General features: G+C 36.5%; 3 protein-coding genes across 3 annotated transcripts; 1 reads left to right on the forward strand and 2 right to left on the reverse strand.

Annotated features, from left to right (window-relative positions):
* Positions 1 to 2,902: 2,902 nt before the first annotated feature.
* On the forward strand, positions 2,903 to 6,403 carry CBG13393 (the record flags this gene model as incomplete). The annotated part of the gene is made up of 7 exons (XM_002629980.1): positions 2,903 to 3,012; positions 3,262 to 3,451; positions 4,103 to 4,318; positions 4,462 to 4,629; positions 4,991 to 5,145; positions 5,844 to 5,975; positions 6,028 to 6,403. 7 exons carry the CDS (start codon positions 2,903 to 2,905, stop codon positions 6,401 to 6,403), a joined length of 1,347 nt encoding a protein of 448 aa, XP_002630026.1.
* A 907-nt stretch (positions 6,404 to 7,310) lies between these two features.
* Positions 7,311 to 11,458, reverse strand: CBG13392 (the record flags this gene model as incomplete). The annotated part of the gene is made up of 14 exons (XM_045241856.1): positions 7,311 to 7,374; positions 7,420 to 7,518; positions 7,565 to 7,612; positions 8,410 to 8,583; positions 8,642 to 8,680; positions 9,415 to 9,678; positions 9,725 to 9,820; positions 9,866 to 9,997; positions 10,042 to 10,119; positions 10,334 to 10,411; positions 10,458 to 10,532; positions 10,843 to 10,911; positions 10,957 to 11,178; positions 11,382 to 11,458. 14 exons carry the CDS (start codon positions 11,456 to 11,458, stop codon positions 7,311 to 7,313), a joined length of 1,515 nt encoding a protein of 504 aa, XP_045095158.1.
* A 282-nt stretch (positions 11,459 to 11,740) lies between these two features.
* On the reverse strand, positions 11,741 to 13,188 carry CBG13391 (the record flags this gene model as incomplete). Its single annotated transcript, XM_002629978.2, has 5 exons — positions 11,741 to 11,828; positions 12,613 to 12,836; positions 12,880 to 12,961; positions 13,010 to 13,081; positions 13,133 to 13,188. The coding sequence occupies 5 exons, from the start codon at positions 13,186 to 13,188 to the stop codon at positions 11,741 to 11,743; spliced, it is 522 nt and encodes a 173-aa protein (XP_002630024.2).
* Positions 13,189 to 15,688: the final 2,500 nt, after the last annotated feature.

The following is a 15,688-nucleotide window of genomic DNA, read 5'->3' on the forward strand; positions in this document are numbered from 1 at the left end:
GCCTCCAAAACTTTCAAATCGATGTATCTCGGCTCCTAGATGAGCTAGAAAGCTCATTTTTGAACAGAATCAAAGTGAATTCGTATGATTTCATGATTTTGGACAGGAACGTATAAAAACAACTTTTTTTTGTTGGAAAAATAGCTTTTGCTGAAAACTTAAAATTTCAAAAAAATCTGAAAATCCTATTTTTGAATTATCCTTCTCTAAATTTCACATGTTTCTGTCCAGCTTTGAACTTCCTAGCTCATCTAGGAGCTGAGATACAGCGATTCGAAGTTTCGGGAGGTTAGAGACGCCAGACGACGAAACACACTGCGTCTCTCACGCCATAAACTTCAAATCGCTGTATCTCGGCTCCTAGATGAACTAGAAAGTTCATTTTTGGACAGAAATGTGTGAAATTTAAAGAAGACAAATACAAAAATACGGATTTTCGGAATTGAAAAAATTGATACTTAAATCACAACGATTTTTTCTCAATAGAGCGTGTTTACTGATTCTATGTAAATCGGAACTTGTGAATTCAACTTTGTGAAACTTTTAATAAATTGAAGATTGATTTCGATCTACCGTAATCTTTGAGCCCATTCAAACATTTTTCCTCTTTTCTCGATTTTCGACATTACAATTTACTTTTTCTCCGATTTACATAGAAAAAACTATGACAATCGTCGGAAAATTGAGAAAATAGAAAAAAAAAACTTAAAATGGGCTCAAAAGGTACGGTAGTATTCCCTCTTGCGCCTTTAAGACGCTTTGAATGCAGACAAGAGCTCTGTTCTCTGCTCTGTTCTTGTGCTCTGTTGAAATATATGCTTTTCAATAGAGCGTGATTACTGAATATGCAACTTCAAATTATTTCAAATCAGACAGCGATTTGAGAAAAAAAAAATCAAAGATTAATTCAAAAATGATCTAAATCGTAAAACCCCTGAAAACCTGAAATTCCTGCCCAATCGACCAGAACAAAAACCACAAAAAATCCTGTGTGACCACGGAAGTAGTTAGAAGGGTATACCCAAAAGTTCAAACAAACACCTGTTCGCTCTTTTTCTAATTTTTTGTGTGTCACGTGTTTGGAGTCTAGTTTATACCTCTATAGAGGTAAAGTGCCCAGTACTTGGGCCTACGTTATTTCAGACGGTCTCAGGTTTCTGGGTTCTCTTTTTTTCAAGTTTAACGTTTTCGAGATTTTAAGATCAATATGATTTTTTGCAAATTTTTTAGCTTGCCTTTTCTTCGATCTGAATTTTCTAGATTAGAATTTCTAGATTGGAATCTCGACCTCCAAAAAATGAATATCTGAAAACACGAAACGTAATATTTATGTCTCGAAAAAATGAAGCTTATTGACTGCGCATTAGTCAAGAAGACACCAGAGGACACCTTTATTTACACCTTCTCCTCCTTCAAAAATTCTCTCTATTTTCCTTTTCTCCTCCTCTTCTCCTCCACGCCCGCTTTATCCTCTTGTCGGTTCGGGGCAAGAGGTCGTTTATATATGAAACTGGTTTTGGATTTTTTTGTAAATAAAAACACATCTGGGTTGGGTGTTGCAAAGTCATTCGATTGAGTTTTTCAGAATTTTTCCATCTGAAGCTGCAAAGAAATGACTGGAGCAATTTTGTCCAGGTCCGGTGAGGTGAGTCTTTTTTTCTTCCTTGCACAATTTCTTTGAAAAGCTCATTGGAGTACATTTTCCTGGCCTTTTTTTCATCCGGATTCAAATTATAAAACTAGACAATAGCCTAGAAACTTGACCTGATCAGTTTTCCAATTCTTATCGATGCTTTTCCTTTTCAATGACAGCGAAATTGTTGATAAGCAGTTCCGAGTTTTCCAAAAAAGGTGGAAACCATTCGGAGCTCTAAATTTGCTTTTGATCTCTCGGACTTTTTTTCAAAACGAATTTTGTTTTCTGTTTTTCTGGTTTTCATATTTGAAAACAAGTCCAAAACGGACCAACGGTGGTCCTGGACATAACTTCTTTCGGGTTCAATATTTTCGGATATGATTATTTATGCTAAGAAAACTTAAGAACTACAAAATGTAACTTAATAGCACTGCAAAATGATGCTTTTTTGATTAATGTACCTTGTCTAGGAACACAGTTATGACCCAAAAACTGTTTGAGCTACACCGTCATAGCTTTAAAGTTTTGCAACTTTATTCAGAAAATAGATACAGTAACCCAAATAATGCAATTTAGTAGTTCTGGAGCTCTTCTATTTTTTAAATTTAATTGGTGTGAAAATATTAAATCTGAAAGAAGCTATGGAGCCCGGTTTACAAATACGGGTTTTTAGCAGACTGCAAACGGGTCCAAAACTGACCAACGGCGGTTCAAGACATAACTTCTTTCAGGCTCAATATTTTTGAACAAACCAACTTAGATATGATAGACGAACTCAAGAACTACAAAATGACACTGTTTGTGAAATTGTATCGGAAAACTGTATCTTGTCTATGAACAAAGTTACAATCCATAAAGCTGGGACCGGGCTGCTCACACAGTTTTTACTTGTAACTTTGTTCATAGACAAGATACAGTAATCCAACTAATATCATTTTGTAGTACTTGTTGAGTTCTATCAGATCCAATTTATCTGGCCCGATATAAAAAACCTGAAAGAAGTTATGCTTCGAACCGTCGTTGGTCCGTTTACGACCCGTTTTCAAGTATGGGTGTTTTAGGTCATTGACTTTTTAGTGGCAACAAAAAACTGGTGCACTTAGAGAACGTGTACTTCATTTCTTATGTACTTGAAACTAGAGTCATCAGAAGAAGAAGTTCTTCAAAATTTTTGTTTTTAAAAAAATGGTGAAAGTCGTAAATCAAGAAGTTAGAGTTTTCCTACATTTTTTTTAGTCAAAAAATTTTCCCCTTCTCTGTTTTCAGATGCGTTCACAGTTCTCGTCAATCGGATTGGCCTACTTCCTGTTGGTCGCCAATTTCTACTACCAGTCGAATGGGTTTAACGATCATTATACATTGAGCTACTCGTTTTGGTAAGTACCATAAAACCAATAGAAGGACCCTCACATTGTCAACTTTGAGTTATTTTATCTGGGTTACTGTAAGAGATATCAAAAATGTGGAAACTGATAAAATGTTAGTGATACTATGATGAACAATTCATTAGTTATCAACTTTTTTCATATCTTTGACAGCTATCGAGATAAATTGGCTCAAACTTGGCAGTGTAATGGTCTTGTGGTTGGGGAAAGGCCATGATGCTATAGAATTTGGAATTTCAGGAAAGTGACCCCAATCATTTTGCTGACAGCGTTTGCTTATCTGAATGGCGGTGGGCTGGGGAAGGAGCACCGAAAAACAATGGCAGCTGGATTGTTTTTCGGTGGTGTCGGAGATTGGATCATTGGAATGCGTCACGATGGAATCATTCTGGGAGCGTTGGCTTTTGGAATCGGACATCTTTTTTATTTGGTAAGGTTCGGAAACATCCTAGAAGTCTAGATCCGGGATCCTAGATACCATATCCTATGATACCGGTTTTTGACATTTTCAGGAGTCTAGAGCTCGACTCTCCAGTTTCCTATCACTTTGAAAATTTTCTAGGGTGTAAAACAGACTAGATTGAAAACTTGCATTTACAGGAATCTTCGGAAATTCCCACCCCATTTGGTCGGGTTTTGTAAGGAAAACATGAAAAAAAAACAGTTTGAAATTTTAAATGTTCCGCTCAAAAATGACCAAAAATGTTGAAATTTGACCAATCGGGTGTTCTGATCGACTTTGGATTTTGTACTCCTCTTGGACAAGTCGACGCGCGAAATTTGAATTTTTGGGTTACAAAGCAGATTAAACCTGGATTTTTTGGTGTGAAAGCGCTAGGAATTATAAAAAAATCAAAATTTTTAAAAACAAAAAAAAAGAAAATTGAAGATTTCGTGTTTTGTACTCCTCGTGCACAAGCCAACGCGCTAAATTTAAATTTTCGGGGTTAAAAAAGCAGATTGTTTGGAAATTCCTAATCTAGGTCTTTTTTACACCTTCCAAAATTTTCAAAGTGATCAGACACTTGACAGCAGAGCTCGAGACCCCTGAAAATGCCAAAATCAACTAAATTGTTTCCAGAGCCTCTTCCGACACCATGAAACCAAAGTCCATAGCAAATTCCTCCTTGGAATGCTCGCCTGGGCTCTAGTCATTGGACAACTCTGCTTTGTTCCAATGCTAGCTGACCATCGGGGTCCATTGGTTGTGTTCGCATCGTATTCTCTTCTTCTATCCACTTGCACACTCACAGCCGTCTCACAATTTCTCAACGGATCGAAATCACAGAATAAGGAGGTAGGGGGAAAATAATTTTTTCAAAAATGCTGATCATTGGTTGGATGGTTTTTGCTGAAGATTTTGTAACTTGACACTTTTCTTTGAAGATCATTCACTTTTTAAAACTCTTAAACATGACCAAAGATCTTAATTTTTTCCAGGGTCTACTATACCGTGCCATCGGCTTCTTCCTCTTCTACATCTCCGACTCTGTCCTGATGCTCTCCCACACTGGATACTGGAAATTGGCTCCATCGTTCTGCGTACTCTCCACCTATTACACCGCCCAATACTTCATCCTTTATGGAAACACAATGGCAGTTCCAACAGTGACGAAATCCGTCAAGATCAACTGACAAACCCTTCTTTTTGAAATGTACATACAATGATTAATATGCTCTGTATACAATATTTTGAAACTTTATTCTAACCAATTGGAAGCTTTAAAACCTCTTCGAATAAAAAATTCTATTTTTTTTTTCATATTTTTTCCTCTGTTTAGTTGGTTCTAGACACCCTTACTCCTTTATCTTTGAGCTGCTACTAGCATCACTTTGTGTACGTATTTTTTGCCCAAAACAAGTTGCATGTGGCTGATCTCTGATCTCTTAAAGACAACACCACTCTGTTCCCTTATAAAAAAGGAATCCCTACAATTATGTTTCTGACAAAATGCTAAACATTTTGAAGATGTTATCACCGGCTCAGTGCCTTGCCATATATGGCGGGTCCACACTTTTGGCGTACATTGAGACGTCAAAGTTCGAGAAGAATCATCATGTTCTGTTGAGTGCTCCATTGGTTATTCTGGCCATGTTGTCATTGGCGACGACGATGAATCCAAAGTAAGTTTTTAGTTTTAGGAAAGTTTAGAAATTGAGGTTTCGAAGTTAATTAAACTGAAGCGTAATTACCGTACTTGTTCTAATAGAAGCCCTCCGGAACCGTCAACTTTGAACTCAATTATCTCAGTTCATACAAGAGCTATCAAAAATAGGTCAACTGTTAAAATGTTTGCAACATTATGATAAACAAAATTATCTGTTGACAAATTTTTTATATCTATTACAGGAACCGAGATAATTTTGATCGAATAATTAACCGCCAATGAGCCGCTGACGGCTGAAAAGTTATTCTATTGATTTTTTGTGTTGTCCATCTGCAAAATCAAAATTTGCTTTTAAAATTTGGTCCCTTTCTGAAAAATGAAAACTTTGAAAAAGGATTTTTTTTGGGTTTCATAAAACAGACCATTAAACAGAAATTGGAAAACTTCCTAGGCAACATCAAAAATGTATCAACTGATAAACTATTTATCATCTATATAAGCTCAAAGTAGGCGGTCCAGGGTGCCTTCTATTTAGCCTGTACTTTCGCTTTGAGCTCAATTATCTTAGTTCCTATGAGAGATATCAAAAATCTGTCATATGACAAAATATTGGTGAAATTATGATCAACAATTTATTAGTTGACAGTTTTTTGATATCTTTTGCATTTACCGAGATATTTAAGCTCAAGGTGTTCTTCAAAATTATTGCTTCAGAGCTCGATTCGCCACAGCAATGTCCTTCTTGATGTCTGCCATTGCCACATACTTCCAATCGGTGAATCGGACAGGACCAACATCGGCGATTTTCTACACTATTGCCAACGTCTTCTACTACTTCTCATATAGGTGAGTTGCATCTGAATCTCATTTCTGACCCCGGAATTCTGAATTATTCCAGAGACATCGTCACCAAAGTCTCATCTCCAATCATTTTCCTTGCCTTCTGCCTCTCCTTTGGTCAATTCCTCCACCTCATCCAAGACCTTCTTGTCGCGATCCCATTCCTTGCAACCATCCTCACCATCCTCCTAGCCTCACATGTCCTGATCCTTGCCACCTCTGCAAGCCTTTGTCAAAATGGTCAACATGGAGATTACGACGCTCGCCAAGCCTCGACAATGCGTTTAGTCGGATCCGTTCTCGCCTGGATCAGTACCTTCCTCCTTCTTATCAACTCGTTCCAAACCCATACCAAAGCTCTTCACTCGGTATCCCGTATCATTTTTTATCTTGGAAACGCCATGCTTTTCATCGCTAACGAACGTGCTTTTTAATTTATTTCGATTCTGAGCTTTTTTCTTCACTTGCCATATCTCACTTCTAATAATTGTTGAGACCCCGTATTAAGTATTATTGTAATAAGTTTTTTGTAGATAATAATGAGCCATAATTTTGAAAAATGTTTACTGTGTAAATAATAAACTAACCCCGAGTAATGATTGTAATAAAGTTGTGAGCAAAGATTCTTGGCAGGCTCCCAGATAAGCATTCGTTAACAATGGTTGAAATAAAAAAAGCAGATGAAATTCCTCAATTTCTGTCAAAAAATAAATATTCTAGCTCAACTAGGAGCCGAGATATATTGCTCTGAAGTTTCGGGAGGTTAGAGACGCCAGACGACGAGACACACTGCGTCTCTAACCTCTAGAACTATACATAGCGATATCTCAGCTCCTAGATGAGCTAGAAAGTTGAAAATTAGACAGAAATTTGTAAAATTAGGAGAAGAAAAATTTCAAATAAGGATTTCCAGATTTTTTTGAAATTTGAATTTTTTTTGAAACTCGATTTTTTTGAAATGGAAATTTTAGAAATTTATTTAAAAACATACGATTTTTCTTTATTTCTATTCAAACATGAACTTTCTAGCTCATCTAGGAGCCGAGAAACAGCGATTTGAAGTTTTCAAGGTTGGAGACGCAGCGTGTCTCGTCGTCTGCGCCTCTCACCACTTCAACTTTAAAGCAGTTTGTCTCGAATCTTAGATGAGCTAGAAAACTCATTTTTTGTATAGAAATGTGTGAAATTTAGAGAAAAAAAATCCAAGATTAGGACTTTCAGAATTTCTGGAATTTCAATTTTTTTTCCAAAACTTTTTTTTTGCAATAACAAGGACATATTGAGCAAAACTCATTTATTATGCTTTCTTTAAAAAATTAATAACCCAATTAAAAAAAAAAGTTAAACTTTGATGCGCTTCTCCACGAAATTGGTGATACGGGATCCCACATCGATGAAGAATCCACTGAAATTATCTTTACGAGATCAGCTATATATTTTTGAGTCTTACCCGACAGAATTAGTGACGGTTCCGAAGAAAAGTTTGAATGAGTTGAAAAGTGTGGCGAAGAATCCCTTCTTTTCGCCAGCAGGAGCAGTGGTGGTGGTTCTGAATTTTCCTTTTTTCTGATAAAGAATTAAGGTATCAAAATTACGTTGTAGCATTAGTGTTTCCTACGATGACCTCGACGTCAGCTTGGACTCTGAAATTTTGGGTATCTGAAATTTTGGGGAGAAAGAAGCGAACTTTGGAACATCGAAAGCTTTTACTGGAGCAAATGGAAGTGGGACGGCTTCGTTGGCCCTAAAATTGGGATTCTAATCTGCTCAACACTTTGAAATTCCAAAAATTCTCAGATATTGCACACATTTCTGTCCAAAAATGAACTTTCTAGCTTATCTAGGAGCCGAGATACATTGCTCTGAAGTTTAAGAGGTGAGAGAAGCCAGACGACGAGACACACTGCGTCTCTAACCGTGAAAAAACATTTTTGGACAGAAATAGAGTAAATTTGTCTGTTTTCAAAGGTTTTTGTGATTATGAGCTTTCTGAAAATTCAAAATTCCAAAAGACTCAAACTCCAAAAAATTTCAAAATGCGAAGCTTAAATTGTTCTTCTTCAAATTTCTCACATTTCTGTATAATTTTCACTTCTCTAGCTCATCTGGAAGGCAAGATATAGGTTTTTGAAGTTTTGGTTAGAGACGCAGTGTGTCTCGTTGTCTGCGTCTCTAGCCTCCAAGATTGGGAAAGCTGCATCTCGGCTTTTAGATGAGCTAGGAAGTTCATTTTTGGACAGAAACGTGTGAAATTTAGTGGAAAAAATTCAAGATTAAGATTTTCAGATTTTTAGGTTTCTTTTATTAAAAAAACGGTCCGCGATTTTCAACCGAAGTTTTATTCTAAAAAAAAAACTCACACTGGAGACGCTGGCTTCTTCTGTTGGACGGTGTCTTAGGATCTGAAATTATCAACAGTTATAATTCTATCTCTACACACCCATCCAACATCTGAAAATCGCCTTGACCCAAAATTCGTCCCTGATCCGAATCCAAATCAGCCTGCACTTGTTTCGCCGCCTCACTCTCCGCCTGCACAACACTCTCTTCCACGTTTTTCATCAAATTCGAAACGACACTACTGACAGCGGCGCCGACAACGGTGGCGGCGATGCTAGAAATTATTCTATTGGAAATTTTGGGGAATTTCGCGACATAGTCTTCAGACTCACTCTCTCTTCTTGCGTGGGAACCCTGGCCAATCTCCGTATCTAAAACTAGGTATTGTTGGTTACTGTAGTTAGGTCGTTCCCATTGTGTCTATTCCAAAATGTTTTTCGAAAAAAATTCTTCAAAAATGGATATAACTTTTGCAAGTTGAATTTTCTAGGCCACCATCTTTTTCGGTCTAGGATTGGTCTAATAACAATCTGGTGTGTTTTCTAGGTCATTTTAACGTGGTGGCCTAACTTTTGCAAGTTGGGTTTTCTAGGCCAGCATGGTAAATGCCCTAGAGAACACACCAGATGAATACCAGGTCATTTTTTAGACATTTACCGTCGTTGCCTAGAAAAATCAATTTGCAAAAGTTAGGTCATCTCTTTAAATTGGCCTAGAAAGCACACCAGAGGCATGTCAGGGCGGATCTGAGCCATTTTGTCATAGTGGCCTAGAAAATTCAACTTGCAAAAATTCGGCAACAATGTTGAAATTGCCTAAAAACAGACCAGAGGCGTGTCAGGCTATTTCTGGGTCAGTTTGTCATAGTGGCCTAGAAAACTCGACTTGAAAAAGTTCGGCCACCATGTTAACATGACCGAGAAAACACACCAGATGAATATCAGACCAGAAGTTAGGCCACCGTGTTAAAATGTGGTCGTTTCGAGAAATTCTTCAAAGAATTTCTGGAAGTTTATTTTCTTGTAGTTTCTCGAAAGGATATACTGGTCATTCCCCAAAATGTGTTTTTCACTACCAAACCCCTTCAGTAACCCAAACAACTAACCTGGTTTGCTTGAAAATCGCTCTTCTATTCTTCAAAAAGTCTCTAATAGCCTCACGACGCTTGGCAGCAAAAGCAGCCTTCTCCTTATCAGTTCCGCGATTTGGGTAGGCTTTTAAAGCTTCCATGAAATTCTTCGAAAGCTCTGAATCCTTCTTCTTAGCGGCAGCGAGCGACTGTTGCTCTTTTTTCTCAGCAACTGGAAGAGATCTGATGAGTGTGTCTCTTTTGGCAACCTTCAAATGGTTGTATCTTTCACCGAGAGCGCTGGAAGTAACAAAATATTTTATTTGGTGGATTCAAGAATAGCTACTTGAGAAGTGCGTCATTTTGAGCACGCTTGTCTCCCTCTCCATTCTTGAAAACAATGATTTTTCTCTTATCCTCACGATGCTTGGCTTCTTGTGGGCTGGAACATTTTATTGATTTTGTAAATGTGCTCCATCGAACTTACTGTGGTGCAGCCTTCCCATTCTTAAGAGTAATCATTAGTCTAGTTTTGTCCTCCCGATGTTTCACTGGATGGGCCTCTCCATTTCTGAACCCAAGAAGTACGGTCTTTCTGTCCTCTCTTTGCTTGACTTCTCTGAAAGTATCGGAACTACAGTAATCTTGAATTTTCATTGTTACTCTTGTCCGGCTTCTCCGTTCTTCAAAATAGTTCCAACGTAACGTCTATCTTCCCTATCTTTGGCAGCAGCGACGTTTCTGTAATCATCAGGGATTACTGTAGAGTGTTTATCCGCTCGAAGTCGTGCATTTGCTCGTCATCAGTCAGAGTGTTTGCGTATTTTATGCATTACTTGAATAGTGTATCGTAAAATAAAATGCTCCGTACGCAAACACTCTTTGGCACTTTTACGCGCAAACGCCCAAATTTGGTCGGCGGTTGGTCGGTCGGTTGGTCGGTCGGCTAACTTACTTTTGTCCGGCTTCTCCGTTCTTCAAAATTGTTCCGACATAACGTCTATCTTCTTTATCTTTAGCAACATAGACGTTTCTGCAATTATCCGGGATTACTGTAGATATTATTTTGAAAAAATTACCCATCAGCCTTTGGAAGCTCGCCATTCTTGAATCCTAAAAGTACTGTCTTTCGGTCCACACGGTTCTTGGTTTCTCTGAAATTGGATTATTTTTTAAACCGAGATATTTGCTCTATTTCTGTCCAAAAATCGCTTCTCTAGCTCATCTAGAAGTCATTTAAAGTTTAGAAGGTTAGAGACGCAGCGTGTCTCGTTGTCTGCGTTTCTAGATTGCAAAACTTTGAAGCAGTGTATCTTAGCTTCTAATAAACCTAAGAAGTGGGTTTCTGAACAGATTTGAAAAAGATTTCTAGCTTTATATTCTCCAGAAAGTCGTTTTTAAATGTCGGCTCGCTCGGTCTGTCGGCTAACTTTGCCGCCCGGATGAAAGCCTTATTCCTCTTACCTCTGATTTGTGGCTTTCCCATTCTTGAATCCCAACAACATTGTCTTCTTATCCTCTCTATGCTTCACTCTGAAAATCTTTAAATTTTACTCCTTCTAAATTTTCAACTCTTACTCTTGAATGGGCTGATCGAAAACTACAATAGATCTTTTCTTCTCAATCTCCTTTGGAGCCTCCTGCTCTTTAAAAACTATAATAGATCTGTCTTGTTTGATCTTTTTTGGCTCATTCTCATCAAATACAACAATCGTTCTTTTTTGTTCAGCAATTTTCTGCTTGTGAGCATTGATAAGCTCCTTCAAATGGTTTCTCCGAGCCTCTTGGACCGGGAGAGACCTGAAAAGCTTTAAGTACACTTTGAGCTTATTTATCTCGGTTCCTATGAGAGATATCAAAATATTGTCGATTGATAAAATGTAGCTGATAACATGATAAATACTTTATCAGTTGGCACGTTTAAGATATCTCTTCTAAGAACGGAGAAAATTGAGCTCAAAGAGCATAGGGTAAGCTTAGGAGCTGCAAATCTGAAATTTAACCTGATAAGGGTGTCAGCATAGGAAACAGCTAAAACTGTTGAGAAAATAAATAGTACTGTGATATTCTGAAATCTCATTTTTCAATTCGATGTCCAAATGGGCTCTCTGGATCCCCTTATATTGGGTTTCTTTGATTCATGATCACATTCATTATGAAAATTTAAATCAATGAATTATATATGATTACACAGTTAATATGATAATGAGTGTGGGTTGGAAATTTTTGCAAAAAAGGGAAGGAACAAAGCACAGAAAAGTGAAAAATTGGGAGACTTGGCACCATAAACTGGGAAAGGAAAAAATTGAAAATCTAGCGAAGGAGCAAGCGAATTGAGACATAAAATTGAGAAAATTCGGATTCAGATACAATTATTGACGTGCATGTCGTGAAGCTTATGACGACCCTCGTAGATTTGATCCATGATTTCGGTGGTTGATTGTTTGCAGCTGCAAAAAAATTGGGTGAAAAAAATATACATTGGTTTGCCAGTAAACGTCAAAAATGTTCAAAAGTTCAAAAAATCAAAAACTTTTGATTTTTTGAACATTTGATTTTTTGGACTTTAAATTTTGATCAAAATTATCTAGATTCTCGTGAAATATATCAAAAATTTGTCAACTAATAAACTATTTATCATATTATCACCTATATTTTATCAGTTGACAAATTTTTGGTATATCTCATGAGAGTCGTAACTGGACTCAATGTTGACGATTTGGGTGGGCATATTTTAAAGAAGTTTTGGTCGTAATTTCAAGATTATTTAAAACCAAATTTTGACTTGTTCTAGATTATTGTTGGCTTAGTTTTAGCACATTTGACCTAATATTAGCTGTTTCAAGATTATTTTCAGTTCATTTTCGACTATTTACAGATGATTTTTGAAATTCCATTTCCCCCCGTTTCTTGTTGAAATTCTGACTTTTGATTCTGACAATCTCAAACGGTCGGAAACATAAAATTAGTGCTTTTTAATTATTCTTTTATTGGACTTTTACCATTTCTAGTCAATTTATGAAAACTACAGTAATTAGAAGCCCGCCCAGACTGTCAAATTTAAACCCATATATCACATTTCCTGTGAAAGATATGAAAAATTTGTCAACTAACAAAATGTTTATCATAATATCACCAACATTTTATCAGTTTACAGATTTTTGATATTTCTCATAGTAATCGAGATAATTGAGCTCAAAGTTGGTGGGTTTTTTTAGGATTAAAAAAACTCACTCCTCTACCAATGGACAACATTTGGCAAGTGCTGAGCATTGTTTATGCCACAACTTGGCAGCATTTCTGCACTCTGTTGCTTTTGAATTCGAACTCTTTTTAGCATCTCTCTTGTTTCTTTTAATCGATCTCTTTTTTCGACTTCCAGAAGACGTTGTTGATTCTTCAGATGTGAACCCTTTGGCAAATTGAAATTTGTCATGAAGAGAAGTACAGGTTTTTCTCTGCAATTTCCCTATTTTTTAGGTTGATTTGACTCAAAATTACCGTTTCCTCATCCAGCGTGGATTCAGCTAGCATTGCATCTTGATGATTCTTCTGAACACAGTCACGAGCCACTTCTGCTCTTCTGAAATTGAATTTTTGATTTTTGGCTCCATATTTTTTAGGTGGTTACCTCATATGAAGAGCATTCAACTCTAGCTTCTGATCCCATTTCTGACGGCTACACGCGTCGGAGCTTCGCAATCTGGAATTCGTGGAATTTTGGATTATTTACAGATTCACAAAAAAAATAAACCTGATATTTTTATCCAGTGCCAGACACTCATGTTGTTTGATTTCCAACTGCTCCATACATCTGATATAATCGTCACAGAATGGGGAGGTTTCTGATGAGATTGTCTGAAATTTTTCAGAATTTTAGAATTTTAGAATTTTAGAATTTTAGAATCTCAGAATCTCAGAATTTCAGAATTCCAGAATCTCAGAATTTCAGAATCTCAGAATTTCAGGGACTTCGAATTTCAGAGTTTCAGAATCTCAGAATCTCAGAATCTTAGAATCTTAAAAATCTTACAATTAGAGACTAGGAGTTACAGAATTTCAGAATCCCAAAACCATAGAATCTTAGAACATCTCTGATTTTTTTTTCAGAATTTCAGAATTTCAGAATTTCAGAATTTCAGAATTTTAGAATTTCAGAATTTCAGAATTTCAGAATTTCTGAATTTCTGAATTTCAGAATCTTAGAATTTCAGAATTTCAGAATTTCAGAATTTCAGAATTCGAGAATATCAGAATCTCAGAATCCAAAAACATAGAACATAAGGGGTTTCAAAATCTCAGAATTTCATATTTTCAAAAATTCAAAAATTTGGATTCCAGGTATCTCAAAATGCCGAGACTTCAAGGACCTTGGAATTCTCTGACATCAAAAAATTCCAAAATATCAAGTATGCAAAATTTCAGATTCATAGAATTTCGAAATCTCAGAATCTTAAAGTTTCGGATTTCCGGAGTTTCGAAATTTAAATATCTAAACTTTTAGGCTATAAAAAGACTTACTTTCAAACCAATCATTAATCCGAAAATAGCTACAATCCATTGTATCGTACCCATTTTGTGTTGATTCTAAAAACAAAAAAAACTTTTCGTATGATTTTTAGTGCCTTCAACTCAAAAAACAAAAAATAGAAGCATAAAAAAGAAGGAAGGAAGGACATCATGGTTTTTTTGGAAGAAAAAAAAGTAGAGGAGAAATGCAAATAAATGTCGTCGAAGAGGACGGGACGGCTGTCGACAGCCTTTCCCCAAAAACGGGAGGAAAAAAAGAAGAAGAAGAGGAAGAAGAGAGTGTTGAATTATGTGTAAATAGGGAGAAGGAAACCAGAGAGGACGAGAAACTCTTCCATAAAACTCGTATGTTTACTAGATCGTATTCCTGTATATTAGTCATGTAATACATGGGGAGGAAGGGGGCTCAAATATAGGCTCGAATAGAGAAATAGGGTTTTGAAAATCAAACAATGTCGTTGGCGAGGAAATTGATGGCAATTAGAAGTATTGGTCAGAGAGAAATTGTATATAGGCAAGGCATAAGAACGATAGAGAAATCAGTTGCGCTTACGGTAGAAGTCCACTCCTTCAACTTTTAGCTTAATTATCTCGATTCTTGTAAATCATCTCGATTCTTGTAAGATATCAAAATATTGGCAACTAATAAAATGTTTTTCATAATATCAGATACATTTTATCAATTCCAATAATGTGAATTTCGAGATTTTAAGTGGTCCTATAAAATTTTGAGCTCTGAAATTCAAAAAATTTCTGAAATTCTCAACAAAATAGAAGTTCACACAAGTCTTCAACTTTGAGCTCAATTATCACAGTTCCTATAATAGATATTGAAAATCTGTCAACTAATAAAATATTGGTGATATTATGATAAACAATTTATTAGTTGGCAACTTTTTGATATCTTTCGAAGGAACCAAGATAATTGAGCCCGAAGTTGCCAGTCTGGGTGGGCTTCTATTATACATAGTGGAGGAAGTACGGTAATTCAAACTTTTTCGAAAATTTTGTAATCAAAAATTTTGGGATTCAGTGATTTTGAGACTCCAAATAGAAAGAATCAGAAGCTCTGAGAATTTCAGACTTATGATCTCAGAATTCAAGCATCTAAAACCCCCGTCACCGTATAATTGCCCAAAATCCAAAATTCAAAACCCAAAAACAAACAGATCCACAAAAAAATCAGCAAAAAAAAGAACGAAACCGGAAAACGGGGTGCCCGAAATTTTTGTTCCGAAAAAAAGCGAAATTTTGTCTTGCTGGCTTGTCGTCGAGTCGTCTCCGACAAGCGATAAATTGGCTACAATTTTTGTGTTAAACGGCGTCGGATATTCTAGAAAACTGAAATGTTGTATTGTAATATTCAACATAGGGTACTCTATATATGGTTCCCCGACCCGTTAACAACCTTCAAACAATGTCAATTCAACTTGACAAGAAAGAGAGAGAGAGAGAGAGAGAGAGAGAGAGAGAGAGAGAGAGAGAGAGAGAGAGAGAGAAAATGTGTGGGGCCAATTATCTGGGTAGGGTGTCGGATTCTGAATCTATTGCCATCCAGTTATATCGCGACCGCCAAATGACCGTATCACGATCAGAACGTGCGAAAAATGATGATTGAACCTTGAAAAGTAAAAAAGTAGGTTAGCCTTTCAACAAAAGATAAACGAAAAAGAAAAATATTGGAAAAGTAAATTTTGGATTTCGATGGATCTCGATGGATTGAGCACACAAATTGTGTGTTTGTGTTCACCCAGTTTTTTGAGATCCGTTGAAAAAAGTA

Source organism: Caenorhabditis briggsae (genome assembly GCF_000004555.2).
Source record: "Caenorhabditis briggsae complete genome, chrII, whole genome shotgun sequence".
NCBI lineage: Eukaryota > Metazoa > Nematoda > Chromadorea > Rhabditida > Rhabditidae > Caenorhabditis > Caenorhabditis briggsae.